We start from the raw sequence: 19,013 nt of genomic DNA, 5'->3' as shown, positions 1-19,013 counted from the left end.
CCAAACACTTTATAAGTTTATGTTTAATTTATAATGTATTTCATATCGCCGAAGATTATTAAATATATGACTAATGGTTTTGATATGAGTAAATCTTATTTACATTGACAATATATACAATATCACCGTTGGATCCATGATAGATGTGTAAAAGCTGGTGTCATTCATCCAAGACTGACAGTGCATATATTGTCAGTGTTGGAAAAATTAATCCTCTCGATAGAGTAAATCTTATATACACTGATAGTATATACATTATCACAGTTGGATCCATGACACATGTACAAAAGTTGGATTTCAAATTTTGCGTAGTTGTCATTTATTTAAAACTGACAGTGTATAAAAGATTAATCCTTTTGATAGAGTAAATTTTATCACCGTTGGATTTTTAAGAGGGAACAAAAATAAAACAGTTTTCTTCATTGGTTGGATTAGGGATTTCATCCACTGCTTTGTTCTTTCGTCTAAAAACTTGAGAGTTCTTAGGCTCAAATCCTTTTTCTCTGTCCAACTTCTTAAATTCCACCTTTCTCCTACTAGAAATTTAAAAAAAGAACAAAATGAATTATAGGAATCTCTCATAAAAGATCTTCATTTAATTCTGTATGATTTACATGGTACTAAAAACTAATGAACATGAAAATCACACTATAAAATTCTAGAGTGGCAGTTAACTATGTACAACCGAATGATGATAAAAACTAAGGCCTTGTTTGGTAGACAAATTTTTTGTCAAACTTGTCTGCTACAAGTTTTTTAAAAACTAGGGGCGGAGCCAGAAAAAATTCTTAGTGGGGGCAAAACTATACTAAAATTTTTTACCTACCTTTTTTCTAGTTTTTTAAGCAAAAAAAAAAATTCACCAACAAGTACAAATGATGCATATATTCCATGAAAAACATAAAAAGACAAATTCAAAATTATTAATGTAATAATAATTTTATTTCAAAAACAAACTAAACTATTTACAATTGCTCACTGCGAGTTTTTATATTTTGATAACTAATTTGGTTGTGGAAGTAAGAATGGCTCTCGGTTGTGGAGGGAAGATGAGGGACCAGTGGAGGGAAGGGAAATTGGGAAGTGAGGACAAAGGAAGTGAATGATATGATTGGATGAATTGATCAAGAGAAAGAGTAGCTAACTGCTTGGTTGTGGAAGGTAGTGGCTCTCGATTGTGGGGGAAAAATGGGGGACTAAAGGAGGGAAGGAAAATTGGGGAGTGGGGCCCAAAGAAAGTGAATGATATGATTGGTATTTGCTAGTTAAAATGAAAAGGCTTTTTTTTAGCTTATTTAAATGGAATTTGTGCTCAACGTATCTTTTTAGAATTTTAGTTTATGAATTAACTTAAAAAATTACGTAATTCTTTCACATCCTTTCTAAAAAAACTCTGGGGGCACACTTAAAATTATATAAGTATTATAGGAATTTAAAGGGAGCAGTGGGGGCCGTGCCCCCACCTTAAATCCGTCCCTGTTAAAAACGTTAGGTACAGTAACCTCAAAAAACTTTTTAAAAATTTTAACTATACACTTCAAAATATTTAAAAAAAACATATTTCAAAAATTTTTTAAAAAGCTTCTACAGTACGTTATAGTAAAGGGCCTGTTTGGAAGCCAGGTTTTTAAGGACCCCAAAAAACTTTTCTAAGTTTTTTACCTACACACTTCAAAATACACAAAACACACACAAAAAAATTTCTTTCTTTTTTTTTTCTTCTTCTTCCCCTATCCCAACCCACCATCACCTCCGTCGCCGACCACCACCTCCGGCGCCATTTCCTTTTTTTTTTTTCTGCCTTTCTTCCTCTCCCCGCCATCTTCCCCTGCCATCATCTCTTTTTACCTAGTTTGGTATGACCCCTTTTTTTTTAAAAAAAATTCCCTTCCCCACTCCTCCCCCATCACCCTTCCCCTTCCCCTCTGGCCGATCTAGTAGCGAGGCTAGATCGCACCGGGGAGGGGGATTTTTCCACGCACCAGATTGCGGGGAGGGAGAGGAGAGGGGAAGGCTGAAAATTGCAAAAAAAAAAAAAAAATTTTACTGGCTCGTGAAGGAGGTGTGCGTTGACTGCCAAGCGAGGGAAGAGGGAGGGGGAAGGGTAGAGGGGAGGAGAAGGGTGGCATTGGAGGAGGTGCTAATGGAGGAGCCGATGGTGGTGCTGGAGTTGGAGGAGGTGCAGGTAGTGGTGGTGGTGCTGGTGGTGGCGTTGGAGGAGGTGCTGGTGGAGGAACATGTGGAGGTGTTGCTGAAGGAGCAGGTGGTGGTGCAGGAGGTGGGGCTGGTAGTGGAGTTGGAGGTGGAACAGGCGGGAGAGTAGGAGGAGGGGCTGGTGGAGGCATTGGTGGTGGTGCCGGAGGTGGAGCAGGTGGAGGCGTGGGAGGAGGGGCTGGAGGAGGCCTTGGCGAAGGTGCTGGAGGTGGGGCCGGTGGCGGAGTAGGGGGTGGAGTAGGCTGCGTTGCTACTAGGAGGCAGAGGTCACGGGGAAGGGGGAGGGGGAAGGAAGAAGAAGAAGAAGAAGAGAGGAAAGAAAATAAAAAGGAAAGAAAGAAAAAGAAAAAGAAAGAGAAAGAGAAAAAGAAAAAAAAAAGAAAAGGAAAAAAAAGTTTTTCACCTTACAAAAAACTTCTACAAAATTTTTTCAAAAACTTTTACAGTGCACTACAGTAAAGTTTTAGACAAACTCCCAAAAAACTCAGGTTCCAAATAGGTCCAAAGTTTTAGACAAACACCCAAAAACCTCACTTGCTAAACGGGCCTAAGTGCTGACGACCAAGACTTCAAGTTTGCTAATGTTTGTTATAAATTGTAATAACCTAGACTACAAAATCAACACACAGATTCATATATCTGGTCAAATCGCTTTTCATAACCACATACAATCTCCTCTCATTTTGTTGGAAACTACACAATTTCCTTGCCTCCCAAGCATCTTCCTCATAATTTCCCTAGACTACCTTTTCTCTTGTCTTGCTCTAAACTAATTCTTGCTTCAGAGAATGAGAAGTTCTTAAGAAGACTCGCACTTTGCCAACAAATAATGGGTTAACAGATCTGCACCGTTATATCACCGTTATATGTGTTTGCAAATACTTACCATGCGCTTGTCATTTTATATCAAATGCAAAAATGTTTTCCAGAGAATAATGAGACTAAACCAAAATTTAGCAAAAACCCCATGTGATGTCGAGAATTAAGATGGGTTAGGTTAGCAAAGAAACAGAGTATGCTTAAAAAGAGGGAAGGGACAAGTTGAATGATTGAGTCAAAAGAGGAAAAACACGTCCCACATCACTTCAATGTAGCATTTGATAATCAGAATCAAGTACGATGAATAGTGTACTGTACTGATGTTTCATAGTTTGATTTAGACTCAACGCAAAAGAAAATTAAAGTAACGCGCATCCGCGTATACATATTCTGTCCGTTTTCCTTGTACCTCTATGACGAACAATTTATGGTTTAAATATTGGGCCATACCTGTCTTAATTATGAGTGACACGCAGTCTTCCAAATCTCTATATGCTGGATTGAGCATCATTTTTCAACTCTTGCTTTGCTATTTTAGACTCCAACCAATTGAAGAAATCCAACAAGTATCGAGTTTTCGTGTGTTTTGTAGGAGACACTTTGCTTATTTGTGACTGTACCTATATGTATTACGTATGTTGGACTCAATTAATTTAATTACTTTTGTCAGAGAAAGAGAGGAAATTAATTATATGCGTTGCTTTGTTCAAGGGACTTATTCGGAGCAGTTGTAAACCATTGGCAAGAAACTGTAACAAAAAATGTTCTTTCAATCCTGAAATTTAGGGCTGTAGAGATAGCAGAAGTTAATTAACTTAGGGAATCGCTACAAATTAGGATGAAAATTCTTACGATCTAATAATGATTAATGAAAGCCAAACAGTTGAAGACCAAGACTTCATGTTTGCTAGTGTTTGTTATTGTAGGATAGATAGTAATCACCTAAATTAATTATAGGATACGAGTGTGATCCAACCAAATGACTTTTACGAACTACCAAGAATTTCCTCTCATCTTATTAGAAACCACCACTTTCCTAGTATGTCAAGTATCTTCCTCATAATTTCCATTCACTTCCCTTTTCTCTTGAATTATTGTCTACTTCTATCCTAACTTGTACAAGCATGAAATACGTAGGTGCTAATTGCAACATATACTGTGTATAATTTTGATAGAGCTATTACAAAATTGGGTCTGTCTAATGGACAGTCGTTAAGATATATATTAAGTGTCATATTTTTTAAAATATAAGATTAATTAAAATAAATAAATAAATACAAGCAAGAGTATGTAAGATTAAATAGCGACAGTATTTGAAGGTATCCTATTTTTTAAAAAGTAAGATTAATTAGAAAAAGTAAATAAAACAAATAAGAGTAGGTAAAATTAATTAGGAATGGTATGTAAATACAAGAAAAAATAATAATTATTAGTATATATATATATAATAATTTTAATAAATTTTAGATGTATTAATGAAACACCCGTTAGAAAAACACTTACAAATTTGGTCTATCAATGTTTTGGATCTCGGGGCCTGAAGTATTAATTCACCATTTAAAGCTTAAAACAATTGCCCCTGATCAGTGCCCTTGTCCCTATTTGTGTGTGTATCAATGTGTGTATAGAGTGTGGTTTTTGGGAGCGAGGGTTGACTCAGACATCAGTTGACGTCAAAGTCGTTACATCATCAAAACTAGTAAACTTAGCTCATTTCATAGCTACGATCCTACCTCGCTGGTTCTTCCATCGTTCCTGGAAATTTCTTTTTACAATATTTTGTAATAGTAAATCGCGAGTATTATACCCTTTTTGCCCTTCATCAGGATGTGAGAGAGAGAGAGAGGTACTTGCCTTTAAGTATTCCAAATCCTTCCTCAAAATCTTCTGCCCTCTTCTCCCCTTTGTTCTTATCTCTTTCTCTCAGCAGTTGTCAGTTACACACCTACGCTGCACCAGAAATCATTGGAATCATTTCCTGAAGAATGGCTGCCAAACGGTTGTTTGATGATTCCGACAATGATCATTCCGACCAATCTAACCCCAAGCGCATCAAAACTACCAAACCAACTTTTGCTTCGTATGTTCTACGTTTTATTCTTGATTTATCACATTTTATTCTTCATTTCAATCACAAGAAGGTCTAATATCTTGAGTTTAAAAATGATCCCATCTTGTTTTGGTATTGTTATTTGATCTAAAGTTTGAAATAACTTTTTCTTCTCCTTTTGTTTTGATCTAACAGTGTGATTAAAGAGGTGGTTACACTTAATTTCTTGGAGAACTTCTGCTCATCTTTAGAGCCAATGCTCAGAAGAGTGGTATGGTTGTTAGCTCTCATTTTTCATCAACTACCTGATCTAGTTTACCATTCTAAGTTCTTCGAATCAATAATATTTCCTTGAAATTCATCTTGATCGATCTTTTTTTGTTTTTCTTAGTTCTATGACTTCTCTTAGAAAGTTTCTTCAAGTTAATTACATTAAGCAAAAACCACCAACATCTCTATGGTTTGATAAGGGATAATTTGGACGTAGCAATACAAAAAGACCGAAGAAATGTTACTATAGTTTTCAAAATTAAAAGGCACAGATAAACAATTAAACATCAAGGGAGGCCAATATAATTTAGGCATTGGTTTACCGTTTTTATTCCTCATGAATAACGGAGCTTCATATGACAATTGTATCAGGTGCATGAAGAGGTGGAAAACGGGCTAAGACGCAATCTTCGATCTCTAACAAAGGCTCCATCACTTCGAATCCAAGCCATTGATGAGCTACCGACCCTACAACTGATATTCAACAAAAAGCTTTTACTCCCAATATTCACTGGAAGCAAAATTACAGACACCGAAAGCAACCATCTTCAAGTCGTCCTCGTTGACACTAGAGGTGACGGAAAGGTCCCAGCATTTCTTCCCTGCTCCCTTAAGATTGAAATCGTGGTTCTGGATGGCGACTTCCCCGCTGGGGACAGTGAAAATTGGACTAACGAAGAATTCGACAAGCATATTGTGAAAGAAAGAACTGGGAAGAGGCCTTTGCTTGCTGGAGAATTGAATGCCATCATGAGGGATGGATTGTGCTCGTTTGGTGATATTGAATTTACTGACAATTCGAGCTGGATTCGGAGTAGAAGATTCAGGCTTGGTGCAAAAGTGGTTCAAGGGACCAGTGCTGCCGGTCAAGTTGCCAGAGTTCGACCTGCCATGTCTGAATCCTTTGTTGTCAAAGATCACCGTGGTGAATGTAAGTTTATTTTCCCCTTCTCTAATTACACATTCTTTTATTCCAAATTCCCATTTCCTGCTTTAATTTATGTATTTTTTTTCTTTAATTTGGATTGATGGGGTAGGTACTTACACCGTTCGTGCATGAAGATAATTCTTAATGCAATACTTAATCTTTATTGGTTTTGAAAACCCTAGGACTTAAATGGTATTACATTAAAATTTCCTTTCCAAGAAAGTAAAATCATTATTGTGAAGAGTCTTAAGTAGGTTGCTGCATTGTCCTACCTTGTTTCATTTTCCAATTCGCAGCCTGCATTTGTTTAGCCGCGTTACATTTATTGAAGGGACAAAATTATAAACTGTAACCAAACCTTAACACCCGAGAGCATGCAGCTTCTGAAAAAGAACAGAAATATGAATGATGCATCTAACATTCGACTTTGTTCAACAAATCTTGTTCTAAGTTCTAACTAGGGGTTACATGTATGGTCCTTGTTGCTGCTCCCTCTGCCTTTAATTAGACTCAGATTTAGAACTTAAAAATGGTTTTGTTGTCACGCAGTGTACAAGAAACATTATCCACCATCACTAGATGATGATGTATGGCGTCTGGAAAAGATAGGAAAAGATGGAGCTTTCCACAAGAAACTATCTGCAGAAGGTGTAAACACTGTGCAAGATTTCTTGAAGCTCAATGTCATTGACCCCCAAAAGCTTAAAAAGGTACTGCAAAAGCATTTTATATTTATGCAGACATTATTATAACTATGGGATTTGTCTTATGTTAAAAAAAAAAACAGAAAAGAAAAAACCTGCACATTTGCTAACTTGGATCTTTCTTGTATGCGCCAAACTATATTAATGTGTTATACCATACTATATTACTGATGGGACTTGATTGACTTGAAAGTGTTTTTATTCATATGTTATGCATACCTAACTCGTTACTAATTTATTCACTTCTTTATCAGTCCAAAACACAAGAAACATACAACAAATACGCAAGTTTTTTTTTGTACAGAAAATTAGTGTTTCATCAACATATATAAAGTGGAATCATTTCTTTGGATTCAACAGATACTTGGACTTGGGATGTCGGAGAAGATGTGGGAGGTGACGTTGAAACATGCGTGGACTTGTAACATGGGGACAAAGCTCTACATGTCCCGGGGATCCAATTACATAATCATCCTTAATCCAGTTTGTCAAGTTGTTAAGGCTGTCATCAATGGACAACATTATGTTCTTCGTGATTTAAAGATGATGAATAAGGTATGACAAAGATTGATTATATTCTTAATCACATGTATTCATTCATAGCTGTTTTTTTTTTTTCTTTTCTTTTCTCGTCGGAAAGCTATTACGATTAGTGCATCCATAATTTGGCACTAATTAAGTTGCTCGCTATCATCATCAGGGCTATGTCGAGAAGTTGGCCCAAGATGCTTATGCAAATTGGAAATCTTTGGAAGAAATCGAAGGTCAAGTTAACGAGACTGCATTATTAACCATGGGTACGTAACTCACCATGGTCTTATATATGATGATAGTGAGTTATTTTGAAAGGAAAGAATTTGTTGACAATTGAATCTCGTGATGCAAAAACAGGTGAAATTGGGGACCAAGTTCCAAATCATCAACAGCCAAAAATGGGCAGTTCTTATCAGGGTGGACAAGCACTTTTGCTTGATGGATCCACAAATCAGATGGCATCAATTGCAAACAATGAACAAGTGACCTATAATGACTGGGGTCTCAATTGCAGCTACCTGTGGACTCCCGCGCAGAACAGTGGCCGCTATTTCCCCGAGTCCTCCTCCGAGGGTGACTTGCATTAAAATGGCTGGTTATACCATTTGTGCCGAGGCTCAAGATGCAGCAGTTGTACATAATTATCAAGTCTTTTTTTTTTTTTTTTTCTGAGCAAGTAGAAACTTTTAATTTATGCCACCCCTTTGTAAAATGTTGTGGTTTGGCATTAGGATTGTTGTTTTTTTTTTTCTGACGGAAAGGTCCTAGTAATGCGATGTAGTCAACTGTCATTGATCTTTTTTCTTCTTGTACAAAGGAGAAGATCAAATAGTTAAATCAATAATTTGTACGAAGCAAGCAAATAAATCAGATATTTGTCCCTTTGTACATGTTGAAAATTGATCTAATACACCAACCTTAACTGATGAGTGTCTCTTTATTGCAATTTCTCGAATTCGATTGCAATTTATTGCAAATAAAGTATTAGAAGATGTTTTTGAAGACTTAGGTTGGGGTGTTATCCTACAACAATTAATGAGTTTTAAAGAGAGGGGGGGGGGGGGGGAATTTTTCTCTTGGGCTAACTAATTGTGACTGCTAGGAAAAAACATCATCGATATCTCAAGGTAACTGTTGGGGTAGAAATTCCCAACAACATCGAGCATTGGTATCAGAGTCCGATTAAAACAATTTTACCTAACAAATTATTGGGTAATCCGGTTGATAATCTTAAAAAATTATCCACTGTCCCATATAAATTAATCTTGTAGAGTGAGAATGTCCAATAACACCTTTAACACCTGGCAATCCAATTTTGGACTAACTTCATATGCAAAAAAGGTGGTGAGGTTTAATCCTGTAAATTTTTCGATGCACAAAGTTGTAATATTAGGGGGGCCAGAAATAAACCAAGCAAAAGTTAAATAAAGTGGCATAAAGAAGTAAGGGACTCAATGTAAAGCAAGAAATAAAGTTGGTCAAGTAAAAGAGAACACATATCCGGGCTTTTGGTTACCCCATCAAGAAAATTCAAACAAGTTTCGCTGGCAACTTTTGCTTTAGTCAATTCCTTGTCTTCCAGCCTTTTTCTCAGATGTTTACAGACAAATTAATTTCGCTTTTCCTTTTTGGAGCCTAGTAAATTGATCAGGATAATACTTTTTTCTCTTATGACATAATAGATTCTATTCTATACTTACTACTATTTTACATCAGGAGGAGGAGGATCTAAAGACATCAAAGAGAAACTCGATAAGCTACTGTCGGCCCAGACGAGTGCCTACGAAATTGTTGGCGAAATTTTCAAAAAAATCTGCATTTTCGAACATAAGGCAAGGGTTAGGAGAATGCTTGTTTGAGTTAAAAAAAAAAAAAAGAACTAGCCCTCCCTGTCATTGGATCGTACGAAGAGTCTCTGCTTTCTACGCTCTTTCCAGCAAGTTTAATTGGAACTCGAACCGTGGTCCGAGATTTTCCCCATTCTTGTTTTTTCGGATAATTAATGCGGAGGGTCATCGAACGTCACAAGTCACAACTTAATATAATGAATAATGAGTACTAAAATTTATTATTTAAATACAAAAGAGATGCTAATATTCACCACCCAAGCACAAGGCTTTGTTTGGATTGCGGTTTTTCGTCGGAAAATTACATCGTTTTCCGTGATCACATTTCCCTATTACCTTTTTCCCTCACATACATCAAATCGCTACAGTATTTTTTCCATGAAAAATCATGAAAAATGCAATCCAAACACAAACTCTAAAAAAAAAAAAAAAAAAAAAAAGGTCAGTGAGCAAGTGCTCAACATTTTTTTTCTTCTCCTTTGAACGGATAAACTACTTAACTCAATCCAACCCAAATTTCCTCTAGCTATTTTGGACCTACAACACGAAAGAGGTAATTTCTTTCTTTCTTTTTTTTTTTAGGATATTATCATGGTTAAAGTTTTAGAGGGTTTATTTGTTCCCAATTTGATCTGTCCTAAGTAAACCGTTTCGGGTTTATTTAGTGGTTTAAATGGTTCATTTTCTTCTCTTTTTTTTTTTTTTCTTCTCATTTTCTTCTCTTTGCTAGGGGTGCTTATTTGCAAATTTGCATGGTCAAAGTTCGTATTGAATGAAATCGTGTTCCAGTAGACTTGAAAGTTTGTCAAACTTAATAAATTCTCAACAAACACGTTTTTATTTTTCATATTTGTTGGTGTGAAATTTCTACCTTATTCTTTGTTAAATTACATAACACAGTAAATTATAAAGCAAATTATCCGACAAGATACTAAACTTTACAATTTCCTTGGATTGCAAGTTATTTGCCCAAATATATTTGCTGACATCACTATTACAATTTCCAATACACCTTTTTATCTTCCCAATTACCTTTTTATCTCACATACATCACATCACAAAAAGTGCTACAGTAAAAATATCTCAAATAACTTACAATCCAAACACACTCTCTAGAGTTTTGATCATTCAACTTTTAAGATCATGTATTTACCCACTAAAATATCAAAAGTATATATTTTGAGTCATTTCATCTATTTTCATCATTAAATCTACCATATTTAAGGATCGCACGAGTCACGAGACATAATTATATTTGCAGATTTAACAATAAAAATAGATGGAATGACCCAAAATTTATATTTTTGGTATTTCAGTGGATAAATACGTACTTTTAAAAGTTCAATGATAAAAAAATTTTAATCAAAAAGTTTGAAGGCTACCTAGGTAATTTGCTCTAAATTATATTACACAAACTCGATTGAGGTAGGTTCGATCGAGTCCAAACTCAAGATTGAGTAAATTAAAACTATTATCGAACTTGACTAATGATCTACTCAAGCTCGATTCAATTTGTTTACCCCCCTGCTAGTCCATGTGGGGAGAGGAAGTGCTGCATACGGAAGTTTCAAAACATTGGCGACAGAGTATGAAGCTAAGCTCATTCATTATAACAACATAGTTTTCCATTTGATATCGAAGGTTAAATGAAACACAAATTTCTGCTGAAAAGTAAGTCCATATTCACTACCAGACCAGGTGGCTGTCGGTCAGAAATTCTGCCCCTTATACCAGAATCCTTACTGTTGCGCATTTCATTTACTCGTTGACAAGAGAAGACTAGTGTCGGTCTTCTCCTGTTAAAGTGCCCATCTATAATTCTTGAAGAAAAATGAGTGCTGCTTCAGTTCGTTTCCTAAAATCTAAGATGAGTACCGTTCAACTCTTTGCTTCTTACAATTTGCAAATGATGTTTCCAATTATCAGCAGTCTCATGATCTCAACCATGATTCAATCCTCTTATTGCATTAGCAATGAATCCTCCTGTGACGGATTGTTCTATAACTGTGGAAACCTACAGGGCATAGCTCATCCTTTCTGGGGGGGAAATCGACCTGAATCATGTGGGATCCGTCATTTTCAGCTGCAATGTGTAGAAGAACAGCAAACCCTGATTCTTTTTGATGATATACAAAAGTTCAGGCTCCTAAACATCGATCAGCCTGCTGGAAGTATGACTCTTGCACGCACCGATATCTGCGACAATGCATGTCCACAGGGATACACAAACATTTCTTTGCCAACAGACGGTTTTCTCAAGTACAAGGAGCAAACTGTTAGCAATCTCACAATTTACTACGGTTGCAGCTTGGATCTTACATCACTTGGCTGGGATAGCAGTTCGAATCAGCGCAGTACAACACAACTGACAACTTTCACAGTTGCTGCTATCAGCAGATCACGAACTCGATAGCAAGCAGAGTTTGTTTTGCCGATTTTCATCCACATAGCCAAGGGTGTAGTTCTCTTGCCGTAGTTCCAGTTCTTAAGGAAGCTTCTGACGAACTCTGGGCCTCGAAAGACCTACTGTCAGCTGCAGAAGCTCTATTGCAAGAAACTATCAATCAAGGTTTTGATGTTGAGTACAGGGAATTAGTAACTGCCTGCTTAGGTTGTGTGGCTTCTGGAGGAAACTGTGGATCTAACAAAGATCGACAAGTTAATTGCTACTGTCAAGATCAAATCCACCCAACAATATGTCCAAATTCACCTGTATATTATGGTTTTTCTACCTTCTTTACGGTCAATCGTGCTTTCTGTTCTGTTGCATACTAGTAAAATCTTTTATTCTTTTGGAATTCTTTTTAGATTTCAATAGGATATTTAATATAGGAACAAATCAAGATTACCCAACTGTCCAATCAACATGTTATTAATGAAAGTGTAATTATCAATTTTTCCTCCCGTCACAGGAAATCAGTCTTCTGGCTCCCCTCCTAGCAACCATGGAAACAATGATCTTCTAGTGAAGAAGCCAGTAGTAGGTATGAAATTACTCTCCTTCGTATTGTCGTTAATTTGTTTTGCTAACGTTCTAGCCTTCTGACTCACAAGCTGAGAATACCGCATTTCTTTGATTCCTTTTGCAGATGGAATAGTAATAGCAGGAATAATACTAGTAGTTGGCATCTGTATAGCTATCTGGTGCTGTAAAATCAAGAGAGGGCAACATGGCCGAGCCATTTTGTTACCATTTAAAAGAATTTCGAAAGGTTTCCAAAATCTTGACCAATTGATGGAGCAACATGGACCTCTGGCCCTAAGAAGATACAATTATTCAGATATTAAAAAAATGACAAGCTCATTTAAGGATAAACTTGGAGAAGGAGGATTCGGCGAAGTCTACAAGGGAAATCTTTCCAATGGTCGGGATATTGCAGTAAAGATCCTACGAGAATCCAAAAAAGATGGAGAAGCGTTCTTCAATGAGGTCTTAAGCATTAGTAAGACTTCCCATGTCAACATCGTCACCCTTCTGAGATTTTGCCTGGACAGGCAAAAAAGAGCTCTTGTCTATGAATACATGCCAAATGGATCTCTAGACAAATATATCCATGGAGAAACTGCAACTAAGACTGAAAATCACCTGGGATGGGAAACGCTTCATCGGATTGCAGTTGGAATAGCTCGAGGACTAGACTACTTGCATAAGGGGAGCAACACTCGAATTTTGCATTTTGACATAAAACCTCATAACATTCTTCTGGATGAAGATTACTATCCTAAGATATCTGACTTTGGGTTAGCACAGCTATGTACTAAAAAAGGAGGTATCGTATCAAACATAAGAGCTAGAGGAACTCCAGGTTATACTGCCCCAGAATTTGGCAGCAGGGACTCTGGAGGAGCTTCCGAGAGTCTGATGTTTATAGCTATGGAATGATGCTTATGGAAATGGTTGGAGGAAGAAGGAACATTGAGGTGGATGTAAGTCGTATAAGTCGAATCGATTATCCCTCTTGGGTTTACCAGCGCGTGGTGCTTGATGAATTGACTTGGAACTACAGGGCATCAAGACTCGAGAAGAAGACGAAATGGCAAGGAAAATGTTGCTAGGTAGGTTTGTGGTGTATACAAAAAGATCCGTCTAAAAGGCCAGAAATGAGCAAACTGCAAAGTGATCGAAATGCTCGAAGGTAGTTTGCAGGCCTTAGAGAAACCTCCAAAATCTTTTGATGGTGGTATTTCTTCTCCAGTTCTGCAATAGACTAACAGAATTGTTTAAACCCATCAAATTTCTTTTACATTTTTGTTCAACGTCTCCTCCATTAGTTATATAATGTACTGATCACATAAATTCACCGGCAAGCATGGTTCGAAGTCTCGGCCCCTACCGATATGATACCGTGACGAAACGATACCGAAATACTTGACTCGCCGAGAAATCGGCCGAGTCGTCACCGCGACGGATTGACTCGGCCGAGTCACACCGAGTCACTCCGAGTTATCCCGAGTCAAGACGAGAAATCAGCCGAGTCACACCGCGACGGATTGACTTGGCCGTTTCTTTTACTATTTTTTTAATTATTTTTATTTAGCATACTTTTTTATATTATTAACAATTTTTAGAATATTAAATACTTTAAAATTTGCGTCTCACCAAGACCACGACCGATATGCCGAGACCGATATGGAACGTTCCGGGCCGTGACCGCGACCGTGACTTTGAACCATGATTATGCGGCAAGGACTCATCAAAGTTGTATAACGTCTGCTCCTCCAAAGTTCAAAACTATAGGGGAAGTTAATATCTGACAAACTCTTGACATTAGTTTGTACATCAAAATTTCGATCGCACGAAAGGTTAAAGTGCCTACGTTTTATATTGTTATACATATCAGAATAATTTGATCCGTTATTTCACATATATGTCAGTGGCCCTTCTTATCAGTGTCATGATCAGTAGATTGGCATAGCGAACATTGGCTCAGTAGCTGGCACCGACTTGCACGTCATCTTTGTATTTGCAAGTCGAAGAAAACAGCATCCTATCCGAACAAGTTAGTAGTTAAGAAAAGTCATCTGCTAGCATCTTCGACATCTTAAAAAGGGATTAGATTTTATAGTACCAGAGATGGTATATCTTGATGAATGAAATGGACAAATGCATGTGGATTTTGAAGGACATAATCAAAAGAGTAACCTAAAACAAAGCATCTTTCTTCCTTTAGGGGAAAAAAATTTTTGCGCTACTGTCCTGGGCTAGTTGCGGGCACACCATGTATTATTCCCTTTGCGGTCTACCTTCGGAGCCAATCTCAAAGACGATCACCAGCAGTATTTGGAGTCAAACAAGTAGGAGTATTATATTAGAGAACCAAAAGGCAAGTTGACGCTCAATTTCTTGCTAATTTAATGCAAAGTCAAGTCGTGACCGTGTGGGTCATCAAAAATGAGTTAGGAACTGTAAGATCTGGTTACAGTATTAGACTATTAGTACAACAAATCATGAAATAATCAAGATTGAATTCCAAAGAGTCATAGGAGGAAAGGATTATTGCTATTTGGGTTTAAGTTCAGCTTTATCTATCAGCCTTTCCTGTTTCAGTTATGAGCATTGACCATTTTCATTCATCTATGACGAATTCACAATTGATTTTCTTTATCTTGTCCGTCATTTCATTTTGTTATTCTGCCAAGGGTGACCAATTCAAAAACTGTAGTCTTCTTTACAATTGTGGAACCTTAATGGGCATAGGATATCCTTTCTCGGGAGGTGATCGGCCAAACTATTGTGGTCGCAGAGGCTTCGAACTGTCCTGTGCGAATGACCAGTACACACATATTTGGTTTGATCTTGTAGCCTACCGTGTATTAGGAATTGATCCACTAGTTCGAAAGATGACAGTTGCTCGGCTTGATCTTTGGGAAGATATTTGTCCGGTATCAGTTAATCGAATTAAAGATTCCACCTTGTCAAAATTAAATCCCGGTTCAGACAGAAGGTTTAGGAATATCCACATTTTCTATGGTTGCACTTCTGAGGTTATTGCCAAAGTACAAATTCAGAGTAATGTGTCGTGCTCAATATTTGGAGAGAACAGTGGTGTCTTTTTTGCAGGTGAATTTGTATCTAGTGCTCCTGGATGTACGACCAGCATGGTTGTTTCCATTCAGTTTGCAGCTTATATTGATCTCTGGGACAGAAAAATAACACTTCAACAAGCTCTTAAACAGGGAGTTGATGTGGAGTATGATACCTTGGAAGCTTGCTCATCATGCGAGGCTTCGGGTGGTAAATGTGGATCTGATTCAACTTACGAATTTATTTGTATCTGTCAAGATCAATCCCATCCAAAGGTTTGCCCTAAACATGGTATGTAAGGGTTCCTTTCTTTTATCTTTTTTTTTTCATGCGTTCATTTTGGTTTTGCGTTCTTGTGTTGCTGTCTTTACTGACCTCTGTTATAAACTATCGTTGGGAATGGCAGTATGATTTTGACCTTACACAACATTACTTGAAAAACTTAAATTTTAAGTGCAAATGAGATACTGAGAACTGAGAAGATTCAAGTAAACACAAAACGTTAGAGACAAATTAGCACCTCCTCTACCGTAGAGATTGCTAGTACTCAACTTTATGCCTTTCCAGATATATATTAGAAAAATCTAAAAGGCATTCCAAATTGAAGACACAGCAGCAGTAGACTGATATTCTACAAAGAAATCGAATTCCTTTCAGTCTGGACTTCTAGTAACTTATGAAAGGAGACTAATCTGGTGCAAAGAGTGGTCTTGGATTGTAGATACAGGTGTGTCCCACTCAGTGATGCTACGAGCACTAAACATGTCCTTCAAGCTAATTGCTATTGTGCTCGCTAGGAAATTATCCAAATGAAATGAATAAAAATCTGACTACGTAAGCATAATATCAAGAATTGCTCTAAAGTTCAGAAAAAATGATATGTTTAAGCATCAGAATCTGTCAAAATGAGTAATCTAGAAAATTGTTGCTTTGTCCTGTTTATCACAATGTTGAGTTCCTGGTATTTATAGCAACTTGGTCAGCATGACTAAGATGGTTCGTGTCTCTTTTGCCACTTTTTGTTGAGCAAGCGAGAATCTGTTTTGCTACATGGTGATTTAGTTAATACACATGGAGGGACATGAAGAAAACCAATAAATAGAAAGAAACCAATCTTTGCAGTCTTCGCTCTTCCTTATGCATGTTTTATTTGCCTTGCAGGAAAGGGGCGTTGGTTGAAGCGGATGATTGGTAGGTACCTCAACAATTTTTTCTCTTAATTGCCACCGACATTAAAAGAATCTCAAGCGGTGTCCCTTTCTCTGCGTGCAGGAGCTATAATGGCTGGAATAGGAATACTATCCTGTTCAGTAATCTGCTATTGTTATTACAAAAAATATTCAAAGAAAACTGCGCTTTTCTTGTTTTCAAGAAAAACAGATGATAAAGAACTCGAAGCCTTTCTTGAAGAACATGGATCTCTCGTACCTAAAAGATACAGCTACACTGATATCAAGAAAATGACACATTACTTCAAAGAGAAACTTGGTCATGGAGGATATGGTGAGGTCTACCGAGGAAATCTTTTTGACAAGCGTCCAGTGGCAATAAAAGTTTTAAGTATGACCAAAGGAAATGGAGAGGAATTTATTAATGAGGTTGTAAGCATTAGCAAAACTTCCCATGTTAATGTGGTCAATCTTGTTGGATTTTGCCTTGATGGTCGTAAAAGAGCTCTAGTGTATGAATTCATGCCAAATGGATCACTTGAAAAGTATATCCATCATGACAGCAAGTCCTATTTGGGATTGGAAAGGCTGCATGAAATTGCTATTGGAATAGGTCGAGGGCTAGAGTACTTGCATGGAGGATGCAACACGCGCATTTTACACTTGGACATAAAACCTCATAATATTCTGCTTGATGAAGAATATTGTCCTAAGATATCTGATTTTGGGCTGGCGAAACTATGTGCTCGAAATGAGAGTGTTCTATCGATGTCAGGAGCTAGAGGAACCATTGGCTATATTGCTCCTGAAGTGTTCAGTAGGAACTTTGGTGGAGTCTCCTATAAATCTGATGTCTATAGCTATGGAATGATGATCCTTGAAATGGCTGGAGGAAGGAAAAATGCAATAAACGTTCAATTAAGCAATTCAAGTGAGGCATATTTTCCAGATTGGCTATATGATCGAGTTCTGATTGATGAAGACCTAAAACTGCATGGTCATACTATGACAAAAGAAGAAAATGACATTGCAAGGAAGATGATATTGGTAGGCCTATGGTGTATACAGACTAATCCATCGCATAGGCCGAAAATGAGCAAGGTTATTGATATGCTGGAAGGTAGCTTAATGTCGTTGGAAGTTCCCCCAAAACCATTCTTCTCTTCACCTTCAAGATCAGAAGGAGGATCTTTGGAGATGACATTGCTGCCACAAACAATTTTACCTACCTCTTCTAGTTCACCAGCTGATTCTGGCACCAGATAAGCATAAATCACACTTTTAATGTATTTTTAAGCCTAAAGTAGACACTTCAGTATATATGCTAGTCTTTGAAGCATCAAAAAAATTTATGCAACACATGGATGCAGACTTGGAAAGTTCATCAGTCGATGAGAACTTCACAAATTCAGTCTGCAATGATTGTATCTGCTGAGCACTGGTAAGCACAAGAAAATTGACTGGATGACAAATATGTCTCTGGTTTTTCCGGGCTTCTGGGATTTAACATTCAAATCAGATAGGAGAAAATTCCTATAATTTGTAACTCTATTATAGCAACGAGGAAGATTTCGTAAGTCTGCAGCCCATAATTTGGGTCAGACTTGTATATTTAAATACTATTAACTTGCCATTTGCAAAAACTTCGATTTCGTTCACAAATTATACTTGTGCTTGAGCAGTAAAGCGATGGGTACTTATTAAAACCAACACGGCAGGAGGACTGGGTTGGCGGTTCAATCGCGGTTCAAGTAGTTGAACCGTTGGATCACACTATATAATAAAATAAATATATAAATTATGATATAAGTACATAAATTCTTAAATATTAGCAAGCTATAACCTTGTTCATACACACAAGCCATACTCATACGTGGTTCTAAGTTCATAAATTCATATTGATATTATACACAAACATAAATGATAAATCTATGTGTAAAAGAAAGAAAGAAACCCTAATTTCCAAATCTTTTTTAGATTTTTCTCATCTAATTGGCTGCATAATGTCGAAAAGACGGCAATGCTCATGCTAGTGTAACTAGTCAAATTAAAAAATTGGGTAAAAAGGTAATTTCAGGAAAATTTTTAAAACCCGATGGGTTCATCAATAACCACCGGATTTGACAGGTCACTGATTCGATCACTCAAGTCAAACGGTTCCAAGCGAATTATCTGCAAGTTCGATCTAATTGCTAAACTAGCCCAGTTTCATGGCCGATTCACCGATTTGATCGGTTCAACTATTGGGTCGAGTCGGATATAATAACTATGATGAATACTACTCAACTAATTAACGCAGTAAATCGAGCCACTGGCAGAGTCAAGACAATTGGGAAGGTTGCAATTAATCACTTTTTTTTATAAATTTCTTGGGGTTGGTTAGAAAATGATCCTATAAAGTTTTATTTTCTTATGAAGGTCAAACTTAGACACTACAAATATTTAACTTTATT

At 37.1% G+C, this 19,013-nt stretch overlaps 2 protein-coding genes and 1 pseudogene across 2 annotated transcripts; all 3 read left to right on the top strand.

Annotated features, from left to right (window-relative positions):
• The first annotated feature begins 4,936 nt into the window (after nt 1-4,936).
• Nucleotides 4,937-8,445, top strand: LOC113742090 (protein SAR DEFICIENT 1-like). The gene is made up of 7 exons (XM_027269794.2): nt 4,937-5,113; nt 5,279-5,354; nt 5,726-6,284; nt 6,831-6,991; nt 7,346-7,540; nt 7,686-7,782; nt 7,877-8,445. The coding sequence occupies exons 1-7, from the start codon at nt 5,019-5,021 to the stop codon at nt 8,104-8,106; spliced, it is 1,413 nt and encodes a 470-aa protein (XP_027125595.1). The 5' UTR covers nt 4,937-5,018; the 3' UTR covers nt 8,107-8,445.
• Nucleotides 8,446-11,197: 2,752 nt separating this feature from the next.
• On the top strand, nt 11,198-13,612 carry LOC113741621 (LEAF RUST 10 DISEASE-RESISTANCE LOCUS RECEPTOR-LIKE PROTEIN KINASE-like 2.4; annotated as a pseudogene).
• A 1,218-nt stretch (nt 13,613-14,830) lies between these two features.
• On the top strand, nt 14,831-18,194 carry LOC113742856 (LEAF RUST 10 DISEASE-RESISTANCE LOCUS RECEPTOR-LIKE PROTEIN KINASE-like 2.1). Its single transcript, XM_027270866.2, has 3 exons — nt 14,831-15,682; nt 16,553-16,582; nt 16,664-18,194. Exons 1-3 carry the CDS (start codon nt 14,917-14,919, stop codon nt 17,824-17,826), a joined length of 1,959 nt encoding a protein of 652 aa, XP_027126667.1. The 5' UTR covers nt 14,831-14,916; the 3' UTR covers nt 17,827-18,194.
• The last annotated feature ends 819 nt before the right edge of the window (nt 18,195-19,013 follow it).

This window comes from Coffea arabica, chromosome 4e, assembly GCF_036785885.1.
Source record: "Coffea arabica cultivar ET-39 chromosome 4e, Coffea Arabica ET-39 HiFi, whole genome shotgun sequence".
NCBI classification, from domain to species: Eukaryota; Viridiplantae; Streptophyta; class Magnoliopsida; order Gentianales; family Rubiaceae; genus Coffea; species Coffea arabica.
The sequence above is the reverse complement of the archived record's forward strand: the minus strand, read 5'-3'. Positions and strand labels throughout refer to the sequence as shown.

What these genes read in the sequence shown, in the direction of transcription:
- LOC113742090 (XM_027269794.2), top strand. Translation starts at nt 5,019, where the DNA reads ATGGCTGCCAAACGGTTGTTTGATGATTCCGACAATGATCATTCCGAC. An exon ending in ACCAAACCAACTTTTGCTTC is followed by an intron (nt 5,114 to 5,278) that starts GTATGTTCTACG and finishes TTGATCTAACAG; the next exon opens with TGTGATTAAAGAGGTGGTTA. An exon ending in ATTTAAAGATGATGAATAAG is followed by an intron (nt 7,541 to 7,685) that starts GTATGACAAAGA and finishes TATCATCATCAG; the next exon opens with GGCTATGTCGAGAAGTTGGC.
- LOC113742856 (XM_027270866.2), top strand. Translation starts at nt 14,917, where the DNA reads ATGAGCATTGACCATTTTCATTCATCTATGACGAATTCACAATTGATT. An exon ending in AAAGGTTTGCCCTAAACATG is followed by an intron (nt 15,683 to 16,552) that starts GTATGTAAGGGT and finishes TTTGCCTTGCAG; the next exon opens with GAAAGGGGCGTTGGTTGAAG. An exon ending in TTGGTTGAAGCGGATGATTG is followed by an intron (nt 16,583 to 16,663) that starts GTAGGTACCTCA and finishes CTCTGCGTGCAG; the next exon opens with GAGCTATAATGGCTGGAATA.